The following is a 21,523-nucleotide window of genomic DNA, read 5'->3' as shown; positions in this document are numbered from 1 at the left end:
AAGTAGCATCATGTCATTAAATACCATCTTTGGACAACACACTGTTACTTAAACCTTTGTCCCTTCAACTAAAGGGTGTCAGTCATTTCAGACTGGCATGGAGACTAGCAGTGAAAAGAATGCAAACAACCCGTGTGGGACCCTACTTTCATTTTTATGAAAGCATCCAAAGTGACTATTTTCTTTTTTATCCTTGAGAATCTGTGATTCCTCTCTCTATATATATATATATCTGTAAATGCCTGTAATTATTTATTATCTATGTATCAATACTGTCTTAGTCTAATTTCAACCACTGGTTTTTCTTCCATCTACCAGTTTAGACTCTCTGTTGTTTTTCCAGGATTCCTCCAGTTTATCTGAGAAGATCGATGGGAGATTTTCTAAATACAGAGTCCACAGAGCATCTCTTCAGCAGCGCCAGGATGACGCCAAGTACAGAATCCAAAGCTTCAAAGTAATGTTCTTTATATACACTTTCAACCTTTGAGTGCTACCCGTGTTTATAGCTACAACTTTCTAAGCGGCCCCTGGAGGATTTGTGTAAGGGTTCTTGTGAAAGAACTTTCTTGATGTAGGAGATAGATTTTGAATTTTGTGGAAGTAGAGGATAAAATTCTGAAGTCTGTGCTTATAACTTTTTACCTGAGAACTCATCTTCAAGTTTATGCCATTGTTGCTGAATATATTGTTTCTATGGAAATCGATGCTGGTTAAGAAATCCTGAACCGGGAACCCACGGGTCTCTTGATTGGTCAAAGGCTGAGTGTGGATGGCTGCCCTCCTCCGTGTGTAAGTCCAACTCCTCTCAGTGCTGAAGTAACATGTGGTATTTTATAGCCATGGCATTTACAGTCACTCCTTTCCTAAGGATAAGAACAATCCATATTAATAGTTCAGCTTGTGGTTCATTAATGTGGAACCAACACAGGAGCCTGGGAAGATTTGACCATATTGACAAAAAGCCTACTGTTCCCTAGAGTCTGCCCAAGATCCACGTGGGGTGTGGGCGACTTCAAACTCTTTTGACCCTGAACAGTTATTAGCGTAGAGCAGGGCTTCTTCACCTTGGCGTTTGTAACATCTGTGCCAGGTCGTTCTTTGTTGCAGAGGCTGTCCTGTGCCTTGTGGGATGTTTAGCAGCTTCCCTAGAATCTACTCACTAGATACCAGGAACATTCCCCGTCCCAAGCTGTGGTGTCCAACGTGTCCCCAGACATTGCCAAACCTCTGCAGGAGGGCAAAATCACCTCCCCGTGTTGAGAACACTGACCCAAGGAGAATCCATCTGTATTCTAATGGACACTCCAAGTCAATTTAGATATAAAAAGAACTAAAGGCCCTTTTATATTCTTACAGACTTCCATGTGTATGAATATTCATTACACTGTATATATTCACTTATTTCAGCCAAATATAGTTATTTTTAAGATGCTTCTTCCTTCCTCTGAATGTAATTGGATAGAATGCTCAGTGGATATAAAGACAGTACTCACTTACATAAGTCCTCCCTAGCATGCTTAGAATGAGCACTTCACTTCACCCATCCCACACAAAAACTTAACACAATTATGCTGTGTTATTTATACCCTTATTGTGAAGAAGGTGTCCTGTGACTGCTTTTTTGCCTTTACTTTTTATAGGTTGGGATTTCTGACTATAGTAGTGGCCTTGTTGTCTCTTATGGCAAATTTTTATTTTAATTGAGGTATAGTCAGTTACAATGTGTCGATATTTGGTGTACAGCATAATGCCCCAGTCATATATATATTTATATATACACATATTCATTTTCATATTCTTTTCCATCAAAGGTTATTACAGGCAAATTTTAAATTCACTAAATCATCTTCCAGCATTCTCACCAGGTCCCATTTACTCAAGCATTTCTCCACCACTGACGGAGTAGCACTAACCTTAAACAGAAGTGCAAGGCTTAGGCAACAACAGCTAATAATAATAACTACTCATAATTGAGCATATATTAGAACAAACTACTTGAAATTGCTCTTTTCATAGGTGTCTCATGCTTTATGTGCATTATCTCATTTAATCCTCACAGCAACCCTGTCAGGTTGGCACCATTATTTTGCCTTTTTTACTACTGAAGAGAGCCTGGTAATAGAGCAAGTAAGTGATTGAATCAGGGTTAAAACCTTAATCTGCCTGGCTTCAAGAATCTGTATCTTGACTACCAGGCTATTATAGTGTAAATTTAGCCGTGATATCCCTTAATTTTTTATTTACTTATTTATTTATTTTTTTTAGAAATCACAAAATGTAGGACTATATCTTTAATAAATAAAAGTCAATTGTCTGCAAAAGTACATAAACACAATATATGCCTCTTAGTTCAGTAGAGGTCTAGATGCGGATGAAACCATTAAAGCATTATTTCCCAATACAGTTAAATTCGGTATGAGGTGAATCAGTGCTGTCTAGTGGCACCCAAACTGCTACAAATCGATGCAGTTTCCATGACAGCATATGGCAAAGCTATGAATGTTTAACATGTTGAGCAAGTAATCTTATTGGAGTTCTCTTCAAATTATATTTGCAGCTGAAGAGGAAATCAAGCCTAGTTTGTGAGGCCAACACTTATCAAAATGAGAAATTAGTCTGAAAATTTTGCAAATAGATAGTACAAATGTAGGAGAGGGCCACAAAGCACATTTTATGATGACATTGTTCCACATTAAAACTACTTAAACATTTTTAAATGTTGATCCATTTCAGTGATGAATACATAGACTATCATCATGTGTAGCAGATGTCTGGCCTGAAATAATGCAGTGATCTAACACAAAACTCATGAGAATATCACATTTTTGTAGTCATTGTTGAGGAAAAATGTGAGAGCACATTTTTGTGAATTATAGACACCAATGATCATTTGCTTATATACTTTTTATGAAAATAAGTTATTTATCAAGAGTGAGAGGGGAAGCAGTTTTAAAAGAAACATGAGCTCATATGGGCAGTGAAACAGTTGTTAGTTTCTTGGCTTAATGGATCATCAGAAAAGCTATCTCTGATTAACTATTGAAATCTTGAGGAAAATGCTTCAAATGAGAGGCATTGGGACTCTTTCTATCATGGGATAAAGTGTCCCATTACTGCATCAGTTTCGTAAGACATTATTTCAGCAGGTCTTAACTTCTCCCATATTTTGCTAGGACAGAGTTCAAAGAAAAGTCACTTGAGTTCATTGGTTCAGCTGAAAACCGGTTCCAGGAAACCAGTGTAGGATTCAGTTTAATGCAACAAACATAGACCGTATAGATGCTATATTGCAAAAGCAACTGGAGGTGGGGGTGGCAAGGTGTATAAAGATGCAGCGGACATGGTCTTCAGGTAGGGACTAGTTATCCAGTCATCTTAACCCTAGTAGATAATTCTTGCACAGTTGTTTTAGAGCACAGTTTGGCAAACTACCGCCCATGGGCCAAATCTTGCCTGCTGACTACTTTTATAAATAAAGTTTAATTGGAATACAGCCGCATTCATTTTTTCATGTGTTGTCTATGGCTGCTTTCACACTCAATGACAGAGTTGAGTAGTTCCACCTGAAACTGTCGCCCACAAGGCCTAGTATATTAACTAACAGGCCCTCTGTGGGAAAAGTTTGCCAACTCCTGGTCTAGAGAAAGGAGAAATTACCAGTCTACACTTACTTCCTTTGCCCATTATGTAAAATATTTTCTCTTCTTCATTTATCTATCTGATTAATACTGCCCAAGCTCTTTGAAAAGTCATAATACTAATCTATTTTTTCAACAGATTTGTATAGAGTTTCAGCTATATGTCAGGAACTCACTAGGTGCATGGAACTCACATGAATGAACAAAACAAAGATCCCTGCCTTTTTAGAGCTTCTGTTCTAATTGTAAGATATTTATGTCTGTTGTTGTTAAATATAACACTCAACAAATGTTTACTGAGTTTCCACCAGGTACAAGGCACTGTGCTGGAGGCTAAAGAGAATGGCATAATAAGAAAATCATTCTCAATCCTTAAGAATTTGGAGTCTTCTCACAAACAACTGTAGTGCAAAGGAGAAAGGGATAAATGCTATAAAGGTGGCCCAGATAAGCTGCAGTGGGAGTTCAGAGAAGAAAGATGCTCTACAGTCATTTGAAAAGAGGCTTGTGATGGCGAGGTTCAGGGAAGTATTTCATCCACATCTGTTTGGAAGAGGATCACTGTTAGCATGACAGTTGTAGAACCCTGTCTATTGCTGTTGACAAATAGCTGTTGGAATTTCAGAACCACGTTGGCAGATGGCTTCTCTCATGTTGTTGCTGATGTAGGAAGGCAGTGAGACATGCGGGACCACACTGCTGGTAGAGGGGAAACTTAGCAGAAAGTGTACAAGTCAGGTTCTCTTCCAATCCAGGCTAGAGCCATCTCCTGCTGTTTACTCCCATGGTAATCACCAGGACAAAAACGATCAGGTTTCTAGAAACTTATCAAGATTTTCAGCAGGACCAATGTCCACAATTGCTGAGAGCATAATGTAATATTGTACTAATAAGCTTACCCAGTTAATTGGACAAAACCTGATCTAAAAGTTTATATTTAGAATTCAAAACTGATCTGACACATTTTCTCTGTCTCTGTGTAGACAACAGAAGCATTTCACAGCTTCTCTTTCATCAGGCCTAATTGGGTTTCTGTGGGACATACAGGCTTCCTTGCTGTCCCAGCTGTTTCAAATAGAACAGAATGTTCAAAAGTCAGCCAATAACACAGCGTTGCTAATCTGAATTCACGTAGGAGCATGGTTTTGTCCAAGATAATCCCCATTTGCTACCTGCCCTTTTTGCTCTCTACTCATACTAAATATATGGTTTTAATTAGCAGTGTGGATTTTTAGATAAAGACATAGAAGGCATATTTTGTTCCCATCCTTCCTCCTCCTGTAAAGGAAATCATGATTTTCAAGTTCTAGTGGTAGAGTTATTATCCGGCTTCTTTTTAAAGAAGCAGATGTTTTACAAGATAAGATGAGGTAGGTGAGGAAGCATTGATAATGGCTTTCAGCACAGTTTATGAAGGCAGAGTTTGCCAAAGCCCTTTGTCATATTTGTCCAATGTAAGCATGTGTATACTACAAGAATATGCTTTGCTTCTGGAAGCTGTTTCTCCCTCCCTGAATCTCTCCGTGGTGTATACTTCATTCATAGCAGTTAATGGCTGTTAGCACTTTCTCTCTCAGGGCAGCTATTTCTGTACATATCTTAAATCTTCTACAGTAGTAGCTTCTGAAGCGTGCAGTGCATAACTCCTGGTGCAGTTCGAGATTGTGGGTGATTTTATTTAATGAGTATTAAAATATATCATAGTGTATTATTCAGTTAATTTTACAAATATTGCTTGGGAACTGTAGTGGCAATCATGGGAGATTTGAAGGAGCTTTAACCCCATAATACCCCAGTTATCTCATTTATAACCACCTCTCTTCATGCTTTGATAAGAAGTCATGTGTAATCTGCTATGTAAATATAGCTTCCCCCAACCCCAACCCCAACCAATTTGCCATCTGTTAAGCCTCTCCTATATAGAGATTTAGGGTGCAAAGCAAATCTTCAAGTTAACATAAAAGAAATAGTAAGTATAGGTAAATACTGAAATACGATTATACTGGGTTGTATGACTTTTGAGGGCTGACACTGTCTGCCTTATCTTTGACTCCAGAATACACAGTACATGTGAAACTGGTGATTAAGCTTTTTTCCCTAACTTAGGCTTTTTATGGAATTCTAATGATAATTTAATTGCCATTTTTCCAGTAATGTGTAGATGACACATCCGAAACCTTGTAGGCAATCAAATCATGCTGAACTCTGAAGCAATTTTTATTCTTTTGAAGTGATCAAGACTAACTTGCCATAATATTTAGCTAGTTGATTTCATCTTGCTCTTCAGAAGTTAAACCAAAGGTTGCCAGATGAGTTGGGATTTTTTTTGTTGTTGCTATAAAACCTTAAAATAGAAATGGATCAAAAGTGCTTATTTAGGAATCAACATGGGTACTTAGTTGAGCACGTTGATTGTTTTAACTCTCCCTAACCCAGTTCCCTTAACAAGCCACATGCTTTCACCATTTCCAGTAATTGGCTCAACAAAGGTATTAAGAAAAAAAAGATTGTGAAGAGGTTTAACTGTAAAGATACCATCGTGAATCATCTCAGATGCAAACTTCTGGATACTAAACACTAAATACATAAGGAATACCAATTAAATGTCTTCTTAGTTTTTAATAAATATGTCATAACACATCCATCCAATCACTGTTTGCTTAAGATAGTCACTTGAGAATAAGCATGGACTCCAGTGAGGCACCATGACTGTGAAACATCTTTGCGTCTCTGCTTCTATTTCTTAGCTCAGTGGCACATCTTTTTGAGTATCCTTGTTTCTGGCAAATTTCTATCCAATGTGAATACATTTGGTTTCTGAAAATGGATTAAAGACATGTAGAACCGAGTCTGAAATGGGTAAAAATGAAGAAGAAGAAAAACAAAAAACCAAAAATTGAGTAGCTTTTCCGTTAATGAGTCACTAGGAATATTAAATTTTATGTAATAAAATATCAGTTGGATAAAGGTAAATGTATCACATGGCCTGATCTAACACAGTGTTTTCATGAGTCTGTTCGTCTGTGGATGAGTGTTTACAGTATTATTGTATAAATTTGGAAAAGACAGCTTGCATAGTTAGATGTACTACTGGTTGTTCAGTGTTTCTGTTCAGGTAGATTAGAATTACAAAATGTTAGTGCTGAGAAAACGTAAGAGATGATCTGGTCCAGCACCCTCATTTCCTTACATGAAGAAACTGAAAATGTAAGAGTGGCAGTCTCCTAATTTCCCAACTTCCACATAGCAAACTTTCATTTCTGCACTGTGGTCAAGAAATAATTATATATGACCATTATCAAGTACCTTAATGCAAATGGTACTGGGCTAAACTGTGGAATATTGGGATGGGTCGGTGGAAAGATAGAGGCAATCAAAGCCTCACCCTGTGGAGGTTAAAGTCTATATAATAGCAGCCATGCAGATTGAGTTATGGAGGTCAGTCTTTAAGTAAACTATCTGTCCAGACTGAACTTTCAAATAGGAATAAAATTTACTGGGGAAGAGGTTAAGCTTTTTCAAGGATGGGTGGAGAACTGGGAATTAAGAGTGGGGAACAAATAGAGGACTAGTGCATTATTGGGCTAGAGACAAATTCAGGAAAACATTTCTGCCACAGATTCAGAAACACATAAGTGTTTTTTCCTCTTCTCCAGGGGAAGGGTTGGATAAATTAAAATTTAAAAAAAATTAAATGTATCATTTGTCTTATAAACTTTGAACTTAAAATATTCCTGAGAGAAAAATACTTGGTGGGTATCATTAAATATTAATCATTAGAGATCAGTTTAGCAAAAAGACTTAGTTGGGTTGGAACAATTTTTAAGAAACCAATTACAATGTGGGTTATGAAAGAGAAGTGGAAGAAACCCAGGGAAAATATTAGAAAATGCAAGTTCCTTCACCCAGTGGAATTTTTGCAAGGAATTCTGGCTAAATAGCTAGTTGAGACTTAAGACAGTAATAAAAATAGGTCCCTCTGCTAAGGATATAAGAATTGGCAGAGAAGAAAAGCTAAGATTACTAAAATTGCAAGGAATCTTCCTTTTCAACCAATACTTCCTTTTTAATATTTAAGTATTTAATTTAAAAAAGGTCAGAATTAGAAAGAAACAACCATCTTATGGTCACCCTGTAAAATTTACTTATATAGAAATTCCACAAATTAAATATCAGTTTATAATTGTAGAATATGAAGATACTATTTTCATATTCTGATGCATTGATTGTTCAAAGGGATCCTGAAATATTTTTCTTCTAGGGTTCATTTCAGTAGTTATATTTCAAGGTAACGTTGGGGATTCTGACATGTTTTGAAGACTTACAAATGTTGGAACTTAGATATACGCTTGACCCTTGAACAACTCGGGGTTAGGGGCACGGACCCTCCATGCTGTCAAAAATCTGTGTGTACCTTGTAATCAGCCCTCCATATCGACGGTTCCACATCCTTGGATTCAACCAACAGCTGATCATGTAGTACTGTGGTATTTATTATTGAAAAAAGTCCACGTATAAGTGGACACACACAGTTCAAACCTGTGTTGGTCAAGGGTTAACTGTTCATTGTGTCCCAAGTATATTCCAATAGCCACTTTTTTTTTTAACTTTTCTTTATTGAGTTATAGTAATTTTACAATGTTGTGTCAAATTCCAGTGGAGAGCACAATTTTTCAGTTATACATGAACATACATACATTCATTGTCACATTCTTTTTCACTGTGAGCCACCACAAGATCCTGTATATATTTCCCTGTGCTACACAGTACAATCTTGTTTATGTGTTCTACATTCTGAAATCCCAGTCTGTCCCTTCCCACCCCCCATCCCCCTGGCAACCACAAGTTTGTATTCTATGTCTATGAGTCTGTTTCTGTTTTGTATTTATGTTTTTGTTTTTTGGGTTTTTTTTTAGATTCCACATATGAGCAATCTCATATGGTATTTTTCTTTCTGTTTCTGGCTTACTTCACTTAGAATGACATTCTCCAGGAACATCCATGTTGCTGCAAATGGCATTATGTTGTCAGTTTTTATGGCTGAATAGTATTCCATTGTATAAATATACCACATCTTCTTTATCCAGTCATCTGTTGCTGACACTTAGGCTGTTTCCATGTCTTGGCTATCTAATAGCTACTTTAGAATGAGATGTCATGGGGTAACTAGAGGCAAAGCTGTGGGTCTGGCTATTATAGTTCAGATATGAAACACTAAAGGCCTGAGTGGAGTTGGAAGATGCACAGATAGAAAGGAGAATTAAGCTCTCAGTCAATGCTAGAATCTCCATTTGATCATGCATTCCATATGAAGAGTGTGAAAGAGAAAGGCATAATAAATGGCTTCCCGCTAAAAGATGCTTAGATGATTATGGGCCAGTAAAAGAAAGGTAAAGATAAGGGAAAGCAAACACACTCTCATTTTGCCTATTGACACCTGAACTGAGAAAGGACAGGAGTGGAGATGTAGGTCTGGGCGTCCTGCTGAATGAAACAGATGGTGCAGTGACAGCCTCAAAATGTGCCTGCTGCAGGAAGAATGAAGTACACAGATAATCAGGTTCTATTCACTCTTCCCAAGTTATGGTTTTAAATTTCTAAAACAAAATCAGCGGGCATCAAAGCATAGATTATAATCTTTTCTGTTACCAGAAAAAGAACAACTTATAGTTTTAATTATACAACCAGCTTCTTGGCCTATGACAGTTAAAAATATGGTACAATTTGAGAAGTACAGAAAAAATTTAAAAGAAAATAAATAATATAACAAATATTTTAAAAAACCCATTTACCTAATTTGAGAGTATGTTTCCCAGTTCTTATTTATAAATGTTTTTATATTGAAATCAACATTTGTTGATAATTTTATTTCCTCTTTTCATGTAACATTTTATATATATTTTATATATATATATATGAATCTTCTCTATAATCATCATTATCATTATACTGTAGTTTATTTTCCAGATGCCCTGTTGTTGGAAATTTAAGGATGATTTCAGTTTTTTTCTACTATAAATAATCATTTGGTAAACATCTTGGTATAAAAATCTTTGTCCATGTTTTTAATTTATTAACATAATATGGATTCCTAGAAGTAGAACTACTGGATGACACATTTTAAGGCTGTTTATTTATATCAGTTTTATCTAAATTATCAAGTTTATCGACAGTTGTTCATAATATTTCCTAATTATCTTCTTAATGCCTATAGGCATTCTAGTAATATCCTTCTTTCACTCTCAATATTGGCAGTTTGTATCTGCCCTCATTTTTTCCTAATCAATTTCAGTAGAGGTTTTTAAATTTTATTGATCTTAAAAAAAAAACCAGTGTGGGTTTCATTTTTTCCTTCTTTTCTGCTTTCTGTTTAATTGATCTTTGCTCTTATCTTTATTAATTTTGTTCTTTTTACTTAATTTAGGCTTAATTTACTCTTCATTTTCTAGTTTAAGGCAGAAACTTGGATTATTGATTTGAGACTTTCCTTCTTTTGTAATATACACATTTAATGTTATACATTTCCATCCAAACACTGTTGTAGCTGATTCCCACCAATTTTGATAAACTGTGCTTTTATTTTCTCATAGTTAAAATATTTTCTCATTTTTCTTTTGACCTCTACCTTGACCCACCCATGGGTTATTTAGAAGTGCGTTGTTAAACTTCTAAATATTTGGGAATTTTTCAGATATCCTTGTGTTGTTTCACTCCATTATGGTTAGACAGCATTTTCTTTTGTATAATTCCAGTCATCTTAAATGTATTGAGATTTGTTTTAGCACCCAGAATGTAATCCATTTTGGAAAATGTTTGATGTGCACTTGAAAAGGACTTGTAACCAGCTGTTTTGTGGTGGAGTAGTCTATACATGTCAGTTAAGTCCAGTCATCTGGCAGTGTTGTTCAAGTCTATATCTTTACTGATTTTCTGCCTGCTGTTTTATCAATTACTGAGAAAGGAATGTTAAATCTCCAACTATAATTATGGATTTGTCTATTTTTTCCTTATAGTTCTATCAGTTTTGCTTCATATATTTTGACACTCGTTAATACGTACAGACAATTTAGGACTGTCATCCTTTCCCCTTAAAATTGTTGACTTATTCAACCACTTATATATTTTTTTCATATGTAGTATTTAATACAGTTGACCCTCAAACGACATGGGTTTGAACTGCACGTGTCCACTTATACATTTGTTTTCAATAGTAAATCCTATAGTACTATACAATCTGCAGTTCATTGAATCCATGGATGCAGAACTATGGATAAAGAGGGCGGATTATGAATTATATGTGGATTTTTGACAGTGCAAAAGGTTGGCACCCCTAACCCCCACATTGTTCCAGGGTTAGCTGTATATCCTTTCCAGAGATCCTGTAGTGATCCAGTTTCTTATGAAATTCTCATAATTAGTGAAAACTATAAGTCACTTGGTTAAACACCTCAGGGCCTTCAGCTTGAATGAACCTAAACTCCCTTTTGGTTCAGGAAAACTGATGATATTGAACCATTTTAGGATTATGTCCATGCTTTTAGCTCAAAATAAATGGGCCTTGATATAGATACAGGTATAGACATAGATACAGATAGATACATGGATATACTTGCTCTTCTTGGCCTTTTTTTTGCATTTGTATACACACATGACAAAGAAGAAAAATAGAAACTTGGTTCTGAATACAAAGACTGCTAATTCATGAGCTTATCATGCGACGTGAGGCCCTGCTGTCTCCGGGGGCCTTGTTTTGAGGAATCGTTTGCACCACCTAACCTGCAATTGTTTGGTCTAGAATCTTTGGCCCCATTCTTGATACCTTCCTCTCCCGTGATCCTGAATTAGTCTTTTGACTAGTATTTCCCCTTCAACATTGCCGCTGCTCCAATCTGTTTTCCACAAAGAGGCCAGAGTAATCTTTAAGAAATAGAAATCAAAGCATGTCACTCCTCTCTTTAAAACCCTTGATTGCCTTCTGAATGTACTTAAGTACAAAAGAATCCCGAATCCAAATCCCACCTCTGGGATCTCATTGTAATCACTTCCCTGGGCTCAGGGTGCCTAAGCCAAGGGCCTTTGTTCAGTTCTTCAGACACACCTAACTCTCTTACCTCGCACCTTCGCAGGAGTCTAGAACACCGCTTCCTGACCACCCTCTCCTGCTCTCCCTCTTACCTCCCATGTGTCCATCCTCCACCCACGAGTTTTTATCTGGCTAATTCATTGATTCATACTCAGCATTCAAATATTGCCTTAAACGTCACCTCCCAGGGGGAACTTCTCTGGACCTCAACTCTAAATGTAGTTCTTCCTGTCATTTCCTGTCCTCCTTCTTTCAGCTCTTATCATAGTTTTAAACCATATTGTGTTTTGTATAGTTTGTTTAATGCCTTTCTCTCCTGTAGTCCTGAGGCTTTCATGATCATATACCATAATGTCTGATTGATCTGTTCTTTGACCAGCACATAGTAGGTGCCAAAAAAGTGATTCTTGAATGAATAGATGAGTGCAGGAAAGAATAAATGAAGTGTAGTAAAAAAAAAAAATTAGAAAGCATTTTAAGGAAAAAAATATTATTCTATTTATTAAGGAAGTATATTAAAGCATGTTTTTAAAATCTATTTAGATAGTAAAATTATTCAAAGATATAATTTCATAATTTCTTTTTCAGCTAAGATTTGAGGAAAAAGACACATTCATACAATCCATGAGGAGAGGGACCTTTTCTGTATTCCTTTTTGTTTATGTATTAAATATTTGTTGAATGAGTAGGAGTATTTGTATAATCATTATGGAAAGCAGTCTACGTCAATGTATTTAAAAACATCAAATTGCTTTTATTGACCCAGTATTTCCACCCAAGAATTTGTCATAAAGAATAGTCCTAAATATGAGAAAGGTTATATATTTAAAGATATTTCTCACAGTGTTATTTATAGGAGTAAAACACTGGAAACCACCTAAATGCCCAGAAAAGTAATAGCTAAGTAAAGCATGTATATTCACCAGACAGTAAAAGAGTAACAGATAAGGTAAAGGTTAATATAATGTCTTTTTAAATGTTTATAGTATTAAATGTAAATAAATGAAGAACACAAAGTTTTACAACAATGTTTACAACTCTTATCCACAGGAAAAAAAGACTGGAAAGAAATACGTCATGCTGTTACGGCTGGGTGATTTCCTCTCCAGTTTTTTCATGTTTCTTTAACATCCACTTATTTTATTTTTTACAAAGATTATAATTATATTAAATTGTGGTATAACATAGCTTATATCTTGAGGTTCAGTTTTACTTTCAGTGAATTCCAGTCCTTTAAGTTTGTAGTCATTTGAACTGAAATGCTCTACTCTCTTAGGATGACAGAAACTTTGCCGAAAGTTCCCAGACTCCCGGGCTAGATCCGTCATCCTCTTGGCAGGATCACAGTCGCTTCTGGTCTAGTCCACGATTTTCACACTTGAACTGTAAGTAGCAATGTCCTGTACCCATTTTTATATTGAATTTAAGAAAACGCATGGAAAGATTTAAGTGTAAGGCTGGTACATGATAGTAATATTCACGTTGTAAGTTTGAAAAGATTTTATTAATGAATCATACAAATAATGCCCAAGTATATTTATGATATTACCCAGTATACTAAAACATGTGGAATCCCTTTTTTTCAGACCTTATGCTTCTCATAAAAACTTTAAATGAATCACCCAAGGTAATAATCTTAATTAAGCAAATTTGTGTGTGTGTGTGTGTGTGTGTGTGTGTGTAGATTGTGAGTAACTGTGGATGAGTAGGTAAGGAAGTTAGGTGGTACTTTAATAAAATTCAGGTCATCCAAAAGTAGAAAATCTTTGCATAGAACTATCCAGAAATACGTAATCTTGTGCAAAGAATAAGGAAACAAAAACTATTACCATGTAGGTTTCATTCTGTGAATACACTGTAAATGTTGGTAAAGTGACATCAGCATCAACAAAGTGTGAGTCGGCTGACCCAGGAGACCATCTCCCACCATTTACGCTTCACCTTGGATGTAACGTCCTTAAAGCTTTCGGAACCCACAGTTTAAAGTACGGTTTCTATTATGAATGCCCACATCTCATTACAATTTTCCTTTAAAACCTTTCTCAGAATGATTATGGGATTATTTGTTATTTGAGTGATGTTTTGTTTACTGCTTCTTCTCTTCACCAGAGAACTAACTCCATGATGATAGGAGCAATGCGTGTTTTATACACCACTGTTTCCTCGGCGTCCTGTATAGCACTCGGTGCATAGTAAATGCTCAGTTAGTATTAGATGAATGAGTGTACGAGTTGTTGTTTTTTTTTTTTTAAGTCCACTTTTATCCAAACCATTTGGGACCCAAATGTTAACAGATTCTTGTTTAGATAATCATTTAGCTCTTCAATTTCCCATGGGCTTAGAGTTTGTACATTCAATTTGACAATGCTGTCATTTAAAACATCTGGGTTGCTATAAAATAAAATATGGAAATTAGCCACAAGGAAGTAGGTCAAATCCAAAGATGATAACTCTCACTTTTTGCTGATTTATATTCATGGATTCACTGAATAAATATTTTATCAGTTTCTAATAAATGGTTTGGTTTTCATTATATCATGATTATTTTATTTCAAAAGCTAAGCGTTTTCCTTTTCCCGTCCTAACCACTTTACCAAGTGATTTTATATATCTTCATAAACCCTCTACTATTCTAATCTGGCAGCCGCCCTTCAATTTAGATAACTCAGGTTGGTTATGGTACCTCAGAATGTGATACACTCATAGGACAAAGTTTTTGTTTTTCATATGAAGCAATGGGAAAGTTTCCTCACGTCTGTTTGATGTGTGTTAAGAGGAGGGAGGAGAAAGGTAGGGATAGAGCACCGTCAAACATCATGGTATCCCATCTAAAGACATTTAGGAGCCTGGAGATAAACAGCACCGTGGTCTGAGCACAGAGGTCATTGTTCTGCTGGTATTTAATTTTGCCATTATGACGTTCATAAGAACTTTCTGAGAAAGCTACCTAGAAGAAAATGGCTAGAAGACATTAAACAGAAAACATCAAAATTTTTAGAATTCTATCTACTATTATGACAGGCAATAAAAGAAACTGTATTCAGCTTTTCACTCAGTAACATTTCATGACTAGCTTGGTCATTTCTCTAAGATACAGTACTCACAGGCTGCTGTAGGTTTCTGTATAAATACTCCGGATCCAAAAGAAATAAGAAAAGGAAAAAATATCACTGAGGATGTAATTTGGATAAGAAAATACTTATTATAGTCTATATTGTACAATCTGACTGAAAAATTTAGCTTGAAAAGAACCCTCTTTATTTATTGATGAATTATTTGTTTATTTATACATAGCCTGATATTTTACTATTCTTTTTGACAAGTTTGTTTTATGATTTTCCTACCTCCATGTTTTCAAAGATACATTAAAAAGTTTAATCACAGGTACCTACTGTTCATCATTTTAAGTGATTTAATGAACTTACTTCTAGGAGTAATATTTATTCTTATTTGCTTTTCTGATGAACCTCGAGTTTTCTATATGCTTTTTATGATGTATTTTAAAGTGAATTAGGATCACCCTGAATACTTCTCCATTTTTGTAGCATAAATAGTTTCAGCTTAGTTATAGAAATTGTTCTGTAATTTTTCGTGAACCTCCTTTTGAATCTCCAAAATTACAAAGATTTGTCAAGACCAATGAAGAGAAAAATGGAGCCTACAGTAAATGGATAATACAGAGGATGGAAGATGTCTTTAAAAAAATGTCATTAATACCTCAGAGATATGAGAAAATAATACATCCGATAAAAATAAGAGCAAGATGCTATGAAAAAGGAGCACAGGATAAGAGGTCTTAGAAATTTAAAATATGATAAACTAGAAAGGTGGAAAACCATGTTGAGAAAACTTCAAAGGAAGTAGAAGATAAAGAAAAAGAATGGAACAGTAGGAGAGAACAGGTAAGATATTCAGAAAATCAGTTCAAGGACAGAAGGGGAGGGTAGAGCTCAGTGGTAGAGTGTGTGCTTAGCATGTGCGAGGTCCTGAGTTCAATCCCCAGTATCTCCATTAAAAAAATAAATAAATAAGAAACTTACAGTTACTAGGGGGGTAAAGGGAGTAGGAAAGATAAATTGGGAATTCGAAAATTGTACGTCTTGTAGGATGATGGAAATGTTAGCTATCTTGATTGTGGTGGTAGTTGCATTGGTGTATATACACCTATCAAAATTCATCAAATTGTATATTTGAAAGATGTGTAGTTTACGGTACAGGAACCATACCACAATAAAGGTGCTTAAATAAATAAACAAATAAAATGAAGACTTTCAGAAAAAGAGGAAGAAGGACAATGCCTGATTAGTGAATCCTGGGGTAAGAGAACAAAGAAAACAAGACAAAGAACAGAGGTGGGCAGGTGACAGGGACTCACCCAACAGGTGGCCATTACACAGCTGTCGTCCTGAGATGTTTCTTCCCCCTCTTCCTGTGTGGATGGATGCCCGAGTTTCTTGGATTCCATGCCTTCCTCTGCTGGTTTCAGTTCTTTCTTTTGTGGAAGCACATCCAAGAAAGGGAGGTAAATGTTTTCAGTTTTTGTATTTCTGAAAATGGATTTCTTCCATTCACACTTGACTCATACTTTGGCTGGCTATAAAATTCTAGGTTAAAAAGGACTTTCCTTCTGAAGTCGTTGCACAATTGTCTTTTAAAATCTAGTGTTGCTGTAGAAAAACCTTATGTCTTTTTGTTTTGACTCCCCTTCCTTTGAAGTGATCATTTTCACCACCACTACCTCCCCTCACCCCTGGCCCCAGAAACTCCTAGGATTGTATGTTTAACCCCAGTGAGTTTTGTGATGATAGGCCTCCCTGTGGGTCTTGTTTTATTCACTTTTCTAACCACTTGCTGGGCACGGGTAGGGGGCTTTTAATCTGGACACGCGTGTTCTTCAGTTGTCTCATAGTGAAGGAAGAAAGGAAAGATTCCATCAAGAAAATCCTTAGGAAATAAGCAAAAAACTGATAGATTATTTGATTCAGTTAAGCACGTCAAAAAACTACTAGTAGACACATGGCAGATCTAACTGAGGATGGTTATTGGGAAGGAGTAAATAAACAAAAACAAAAATAAAAACAAGGGTCAGTTAATAACTCCAGGAAAAAAGTGAGAAAGAAAAGAAACACTGTCGTAGTAGACCTGTTAGGTTTATGTGAGCCATAGTCACCTAGTCATAATAATATAAATACTCACTGTTGACCTAACTGCAAGTCCAGATGTAACTGCACAGGGAGGCTGGGTGAGTGGACGTGGATGGGTGTGGATACGTCTAAAAATGATCAATCAGAAAATAGCAATGTAAGCTTCTTTTTCTTACAAAAATTGAAGTAAGTACAGAAAATAAAGCTAGAAGAGTTGATTGTGGTTGACTCCAAGGGGGCAGGAGTGTGGGCTTGGGAGGGACAGGGCAAGAGACTGGCGTCTTCCTGGGTAGCCCTTTGGTGCTGTTTGATATGTGCATATATGTACACTTTGGCTAAAAAGGGATCTTATAAAAATAAAAGCCTACGAAGAAAACCACCACTTTATGTCTGACTAGCAAGTGTTGGGTTTTCTTGCTAACTTCTGCACGAAGGCTGGGAGTTAGAGCTTGGAGCAGCTGAGACGTGTGTGGAGACGTGGGGAGGAACGGAGGTGCTGAGAAAGACACGAGGGTCTGAGCCCACAGAACAGGCTCCTTCTTAGGGTGGGATTTGCACTGGATGAGGCCCTTTTGTCTGTGCTGTGGATGCTAAGGCATTCGTTCTGCTGACTTAGGTGCCCTGTCAAAACTGTGACCAAATGAAAGTGTAGAATCACTGACCATGGAAAAAACAAAGGAAATGGGAAAATACTGCATAATTTGTGGTCTCCGAAATGATCCAGCATTAATGAAAGTTTGTTTTAAGTAGTAATTTATGTCAGCTTTGTGTCGTTCGGGTCAATTCAAGAAAAGGTGGATTCTTCCTGCCAGGAAGAAGGGAAGAAATGTATAAATTGTAAGTTTATATTACCATTGGAAATAGGAACACAGAAATCCATTATTTAGAGCCATGATCACTACCAAATTTATCCTGGCTGCCTGGAAGCTATGGCCGTGATTCAGGACACTCTTTTAGAAGGCTTGGATTCCATTACCTGCAGCCCGTAGACAGTGGGGGCTTAGTAAGAGAGACTCATAATGCCAGCTTTTGAAACTGTCATTTTTACTTTTTATAAGTAGTGACTGACCACTAGTCTCCATGTATAGCTCCTTTTAGGCTAAAGGAACACAGCTTCGGGACAGGGCCTTCACTCCATGGGCCAGGACCAAACTGGATTTGAATGAGGTCTGGAGTAAACTGATGACTTCTCGAAATCTCGAGTTCTTTGAGAGTCAAACGCTAAATGTTAGTGAAGTTGGTATCTCTAAACTCAATTTTAAAAATAAATACAGATTGCAATTCTTCTGTAATTCTAACACTGTTGTAACTAATGTTTATTTCAGTAAATAATCCACCAAAGAAAGGACTGTGATTTTTTTCATGGTGGGGCATCATGTTATCTGAGGATTACTTTAGGAGTTGCAAGTGAATCTTACATATTAACTTACTGATATTCTTAGAAAAGCAAATCAATGAAAGTTTTTTTCACTTCCTTACCTCAGATTACATCACTATAAAAAGAAAAAAAAATCAGTATTCTTAATTTGTGTTTTGAGGTTCCTTTAGTGGTAGTTTAAGTCCCTCTGATGAAACAGAATTTATCCACAGCAAGAAGAGCACACTCTTTTCACTTCTGTGTTATACTTCAGGACCCCCCGGGCTAACTGTTCATAGCTGCTTCTTACGTGGTTCATCCTCAAACTTATAGAATAAAATGCCAAAGATTTATGGCAATAAAAATGTTGGGGTACTGATAAAGTCAAAAATTGTTTCTTGTCCTTTAGAGGATTTATTTATTTCATAAAAGCACGACCTTTCTGTCTCTCCATTTTACAGGTTCATTTTATGATAGTGATTTTTTTTTGTAACTATCTTTTCACTGACCAATTAGGCGCCAGATATTTTTAAAATAAATGAGTTCTGATTTTTGCAATTTGACAAGGTATGGAGAAAGCAGCTAGAAAATCCCCAACGATCTTTTTAAAATCCCTTAAGTATATTCACTTATTCAAGCAGCATTTACTAAGAGGCTGGTGCACGAGGCTCTCTGGCTCTTGGGGGTACCGTAGTGAACAAGACTAGAAAGGTCACTTTATCTCATGGAAGAAACAGGTAGTGAGCAAAAGACAGATAACTTAGCATAGGACTGATGCTATAAAGGGGAAGTGATAGGAGGTGCCTGGACTGGGATTGCTACTTTGTATGAGTGGTCAGGAGGTTGCAACTGAGCTGAACCCTGAATGGCAAAAAGAACCAGCTGAGCTAAAACCGAGTGGGAAGAGTTGTCCTGATAGAGGGAGCGGGATGTGCAAAGCCTCCAGGGAAGGACCGAGTGTGGCCTTCTGGATCCAGGGAACCCTGGAGGAGGGAGGGAGGGAGGGAGGGAGAAAGTGACTGGGTGAATGAGAGAGGAGAGAGTCTGTGAGGGAAAGAGTGAGTGAGAGAGGGAGACAGAGTGATAGAGAGTGAGTGGTAGGAGAGGAGGTCCCAGTGGAGCCGTCAGCCACCATCAGATGTTTGGATTTATTCTAAGTTCCTTGGGAAGCCAGGGGATGGGGAGGATGGGAGGTGAGGGGTAAATGCAGGAGACCTGATTTACCTTTTAGAAATAAAATTCTGGCTGAGGGGTGGAGAAGGGGAAAAGATGAAAACAAGAGAAGAGAAAATGGTGGCTTGGGCTGGGATAACAATGACAATGGAGATGGACTCAGGTGAACTGGGGAGTCCTCAGAACTGACTCTTAAACTGGATGGGTCGAGCAGGCAGGCCCAAGGAAGGAAGGAACCAAGGTCTGAGAACCTGGGTGGATGAGTATATTATTTTCCAAGATGAAGAGTAAGGGATGGGCAGGCCTCAGAGGTTAGAAGTCAGGTCGGAGGGTTTCCTGTAGATATAGGCATCAGAAGATTGGAAACCGGCAGTAGAAGAACAATAAACCTAGATTCCAGATCTAGTCTCAGTTTCCTTTTGTGCTAAAGAGAAGATTCCATAAAAAGGAAGCCCTTAAGATTTTCTATGTTATTTATTTATTTTATTTTATTTTATTCCTGCACTGAAGATCTGTTAGTCCGTGTAAAGTTTACAGAAAACTAGATCAAATCCCATGATTCCTTACAATTGTGTCTGCCAGGGATCATATTCATCTAGGTTTATTTTTCTCTTTTTTCCTACCTTGCCAGCATTTACCCAAAGAACAGTTGCTCCAGATTCACCATCAGTCAAGGAAGATGCCGCAAGTTTACTGATGGATGGAACAAGTCCACAGTCCAGAAAGGAAGAGTACGAAAGCAAAAGAAGCAAAATGTAATTAGTTGCTTTACATGCATGTTATTGAGATAACAGCGTCACTGTTCCTGCCAGATTTGGCCCAGATTGTCGAGCAGACACACTGCAGCTTCTGCTCATCAGCATGGCCAAACATTGACTGAAATAACAGTGCAGTTGGTTTTGGTGGATGATATAAGTTAAACCAATCCAAATAATATCAATTCATGAATGACATGCAGCTAACTTATTGGCAACTTACACCAGCAGAGAAAGAATGTTATTTTTCACTTTGCATTTTCCTTTTTCAGGTGTGGTCAGTCACATTTTTCTGACCACACTTTGGATTTATAATTGAGGTCTTTCAAAAATTACTGGCTAAAAAAGAAGGAAAATGAGTTCCCCTTGAGGCAGAAGTGGCCAGCACTTTTAAATTCAGGGAGCGTTTATATACAATTGATTTTTTTTATGCTTTCTCCTTCATAAATTATCATGTGTTATAACATGTCATGGAGATATGCAGATATAACATGAGACAGTCCACTTTATAAAAGCTCAAGATTGTTACATCCATCATCTCAGCAGTCTATTACTACATGCAATATCTTAAAATTATTTCCAATCATCCATTTTTTATAGCAGTAAAGAATTGACAAATGATATCTGAATTGTAGAGCTGTAAAGAATTCATAGCACAATTTATTTATTTGTCTTTTGTGGCCAAATATCCCACCGTGATCTCTCCAGTCATATCCTGGACCATCTTTGGTTTACTCTGAGCAAAATCACAGCACTGAACTCCTGTGTCTATGAGATTTATCTGCCAAGAGTTCTAATATAATTTGGTACTGTCTGCTCTCGACAACTCACCCTTTCTCAACATCAGAGTGTTTTTAAGAACTTATCCTCGTTATATGCTGGTCTACCAGTGGAGAAAGATTTCTATTAAATGTTAAATAATAGTAAACATCCAGGAACTAAATCCCACTGGGTCGTGATAGAAAGGTTCTGAACAGAGACAAGGACAATAAAGCAATACCTTCATAATGTGCATTGCATTTTGTGTTTATTAAAATCTACTTACTTGTTAGATTTCTCATATTTCATAAAGATGCTTCTGTGTCACTCAACATACATTTCCCTAACTTAACCATATTTGAGTGTGCAGAAGAGATAGTATTCTCCATGAACTTGAATGCAGTAGTAACTACAGAAGACAGAGATGTTTTATTTCAAAAAAAATTTACCACATGCAATCTATACAGCCTCTGGTAGTGCAGCCATGCATTTTGTCATTTATTCATTCCAGAAACCTTACTGAGTTCCTACTATCGACCAGTCGTGTTAAGAAGCAAAACAGACATAAAAACAGGTGTGCATGTCTCAAAGTTTGTTCGGCATTGGGAGTT

At 36.8% G+C, this 21,523-nt stretch overlaps 1 protein-coding gene across 7 annotated transcripts in view; it reads left to right on the top strand.

Moving 5' to 3' along the window:
- Positions 1–21,165, top strand: part of CEP128 (centrosomal protein 128) — a 357,186-nt gene extending 336,021 nt beyond the window's left edge. For all 7 annotated transcript variants that reach the window (XM_032482452.1, XM_032482451.1, XM_032482457.1 and 4 more), the window contains 3 exons: positions 344–457; positions 13,001–13,109; positions 20,030–21,165. In XM_032482452.1, the coding sequence (XP_032338343.1) occupies positions 344–457; positions 13,001–13,109; positions 20,030–20,157 (351 nt within the window). In that variant the 3' untranslated portion in view covers positions 20,158–21,165. The remainder of the gene's footprint in view (positions 1–343; positions 458–13,000; positions 13,110–20,029) is intronic.
- Positions 21,166–21,523: the final 358 nt, after the last annotated feature.

Source organism: Camelus ferus, chromosome 6 (assembly GCF_009834535.1).
Source record: "Camelus ferus isolate YT-003-E chromosome 6, BCGSAC_Cfer_1.0, whole genome shotgun sequence".
NCBI classification, from domain to species: Eukaryota; Metazoa; Chordata; class Mammalia; order Artiodactyla; family Camelidae; genus Camelus; species Camelus ferus.
Note: the sequence above shows the minus strand (reverse complement) of the source record. Positions and strands in the feature narration are given on the sequence as shown.